The sequence below is a fragment of the Hordeum vulgare genome, chromosome 7H (genome assembly GCF_904849725.1).
Source record: "Hordeum vulgare subsp. vulgare chromosome 7H, MorexV3_pseudomolecules_assembly, whole genome shotgun sequence".
Lineage (NCBI taxonomy): Eukaryota > Viridiplantae > Streptophyta > Magnoliopsida > Poales > Poaceae > Hordeum > Hordeum vulgare.
Genome location: NC_058524.1, coordinates 105035204 through 105038650, shown reverse-complemented (window position 1 = coordinate 105038650; position 3447 = coordinate 105035204). Strand labels below are relative to the sequence as shown.

Sequence of the window (3447 nt, the reverse complement as noted above, 5' to 3'; positions counted from 1 at the left end):
AGGAGAAAGGGTACAGATTGATGAAGATGTTGAGGAGGTGTTCATGCAAGAAAATATTGTTGTGGAGCCCCATCAAACGCAACCAAGTTTGTCTACAGCACCCTCAAAAATGTACAAGAAAAAGAACCAAAGAGGCGGAGGGGGCGAAAAGCGATGTGGCTGCAATGATGGAGAAGTACTTGGAAATAAGGGCGAAGCAGGTGGAAGATGAGAGGAACAAGCCAAGGGTTGTGGACGAGTACTCTATCAAAAATTGCATCGATCTGCTGAAAACAATGGATATCACACCCGAGGAAGAAGTCAAGGCTTTCCGAGTGTTCCAGAGAACCGAGAGATTTTCATGAGTGCCAAACCATAGGCTGCTCTTATGTGGCTGAGAACAGAAATGGAATAACTCAGGTACTCACATGAATCTGCTAGCTTTCTCTCTTGCTTTCATTTGAAACTTCCGCAAGATATTAGTAGCCCTGAATTATTGTGCTCAAGCGGAAGCCAAGGAATTGAGTTGTTCATCGTCCCGTGTCTGAATCATATTATAAAATTTAAAGAAAGAATCATATTATATTATTAATTTCAATGTATCACCCTTCCCTGTCTGAATCGACCAAAGGGTGTCGTCGCTCATGACATGCTATTCCATGCAAGTTGGGTTTATTTGGGCTCTGATTCTTGAAGTAATGCTCTCAGCTCTGCATGTTCTAATCCAGTTTCTTCATTTGATTTCTTGATCTCTTCATTGCCATAGAAAAATAATTTGTAGGCAATGCTTCCTCAGTATTAATAGCAGGAGCAACCCATTTCAAATAAAAGGGTTTTAACTTGTCCCGTGAGTTTTAGGCTGTAGGCTTGAGAACAAGATGCATGCTTACTTGTTGTGCTCCTTTGTGATGTTTATAAACTTGTTTCGTAAACAAAGCTTAGTCCAGAGTCAGGTCAAGAATTCTCGGTATTTCGTGTGAATCAAACTCATTTGCGTAGTCACACTGTAAGACTACAGCTTGTGCACATTGTGTTATACTGTTGTGTAGTGTGCAATGGTGGGATGGAATGCCATCTCATAATGTGTGTAACACCTTCCATCCATATGCACGCACTGCCTGCCTGTCTTCGGCACATGTGTTAAGATATCATGGCATAGGATCACGCTGTGACAGATGTTACCAGTCAAACACAGGACCATTTTCGTGGTTTCATATTTTTTATTCTGTTTCTTTTACTTTATTTTGTGTCATGTACTCATGTGTCATCATTTACCATTCTTGAAGGCTGGTTGGCTCTTTTGTAGCAAATATGGCATGCTTTTGCTACAGATTTAGTGACCAAACGTCTTTATATGTTTGCTGTTTTTCCTTCTGTATCCTTGCCAGTTTGACCTCATGTTACATCCTAGTTAAGATCAGAATAGTAAACTTGTGGCTTTGTACAAAAACTACTGATTTGGTGGTTAGAAACATAATAATGCCTTCTAAAGTGTCTTGCCTGATGATGGAAACTAATATGTAGAAATGGCACATGATATGATCTCTCTCTCTCTATCTCTCTTTCTCTCTCTCTCTTTCTTTCTCTCTCTCTGTTTGTCTCTTTGTCTGTGTGTCTGTCTGTGTCTCTCTCTGCGTTCACAACATATCTGCCTTTGTTCATGCCCTTTTGGATGAATTTAAGGTCCTCTCGCATGCCATCAATGAATGCTAATATACACTATCTTGTAGGCTTCTTGTCCTCCTCTTTGACACTACACGCACAGCAGGAATTTCTGACAAGTGTCAATCAGTACATTTGGTTATCATAATGGATTGCCTGTTTTCACATCTTGACTATCCTTTGTTTGCAATGTTTTGTGCAGATGTTTAACGAAGAAGACTTGGGTTTCTTCACCAACTTCCTAGGCATCTTCATATCCGTGTTGGTCATCGCGTACCACTTTGTGCTGGTAGACCCGAAGTACGAGAACTGATCTCCTTTTGTTTAGCAATGAGACCGTATTATACTCAGAGAAAATAGGGAAACATGTTGGTTAATGTGGACGGAGCGCTTGACAGTTCTTTTTAAGTGTGGTTATTTGGCATTGTGACTTGAATCAATAATGTTTAATCTGTTGAATTACTATCTGTCTATGTGTTGGTGAATGGTGGAGACTTCAAAAGATTGATTTACTATCTGTCTATGTGTTGGTCTTTGTGTATTAACTAGCAGAGAAGAAATGGTCTTTGTGTATTAACTAGCCAGGGAACAAACCGAGCAGGGTATACACACAGGGATTTTATATGGAGGGGAACTGTGGGGATTGGGTGACAGACCGGGATCACCAATTCCCTCGGAGGTTAGAAACCACAGGTGGATTCTACCTGGGACAACCGAACGAAGCCTTAGGGGCTGGGCCAGTGGGCCACAAGCACTCGCTCCGCCACCACCCCCTAGTGGCGGTGGGCAGGTTTGTGGGGCCCACACGGCTCTGCCGCCCCCAATCTCAGGTCTATAAGATCCCTTTCGTCCTTGAAAAAATCAAAAGAGAAGTTTTCGTCGCGTTTTCGATACGAAGGCGCCGCCACCACCTGTTCTTCATCTGGAGGGCAGATCTGGAGTCCGTCTTGGGCTCCGGAGAGGGGAAATCGTCGCCATCGTCATCATCAACCTTCTTCCCTCTCTAATTCCATGAAGCTCTTCGTCGTTCGTGAGTAATATATTCGTAGGCTCGCTGGGCGGTGATGAGTAGGATGAGATCTATCATGTAATCGAGTTAGTTTTGATGGGGATTGATCCCTAGTATCCACTATGTTCTGAGATTGATGTTGCTACTACTTTGCCATGCTTAATGCTTGTCACTATGGCCCGAGTGCCATGATTTCAGATCTGAAATTATTATGTTGTCACCAATATATATGTGTTTTAGATCCGATCTTGCAAGTTGTAGTTACCTACTATGTGTTATGATCCGGCAACCCCGGAGTGACAATAACCGGAACCACTCCCGGTGATGACCATAATTTGAGGAGTTCATGTGTTCACCAAGTGCTAATGTGTTGGTCCGATTCTTTATTAAAAGGAGAACCTTAATATCCCGTAGTTTCCTTTTGGACCCCGCTGCCACGGGAGGGATGGACAATAGATGTCATGCAAGTTCTTTTCCCTAAGCACGTATGACGACACACGGAATGCATGCCTGCATCACATTGACAAACGGGAGCTAGCCATATATCTCTCCGTGTTATAGCTGTTGCATGATGAATATCATCCAAACAAATCACCGACCCATTGCCTACGAGTTTGTCTTGCTCTGCTGCTGTTACTTGTCTTGCTGTGCTGCTGTTACTACTGTTGCTACTGATGTTACTTGTCTTGCTCTGCTGTTGTTACTACTGTTGCTACTGTGTTACTTGTCTTGCTCTGCTACTACTGTTGCTACTATTGTCGCTTTCTACTGTTGCTACTTGCTACTGCTGTCACTAC

General features: G+C 42.8%; 1 protein-coding gene across 1 annotated transcript; it reads left to right on the top strand.

The window, feature by feature from the left end:
- The first annotated feature begins 1843 nt into the window (after nucleotides 1–1843).
- On the top strand, nucleotides 1844–1989 carry LOC123407196 (dolichyl-diphosphooligosaccharide--protein glycosyltransferase subunit 4A-like). The gene has a single exon (XM_045100277.1). The coding sequence runs from the start codon at nucleotides 1844–1846 to the stop codon at nucleotides 1952–1954; it is 111 nt and encodes a 36-aa protein (XP_044956212.1). The 3' UTR covers nucleotides 1955–1989.
- The last annotated feature ends 1458 nt before the right edge of the window (nucleotides 1990–3447 follow it).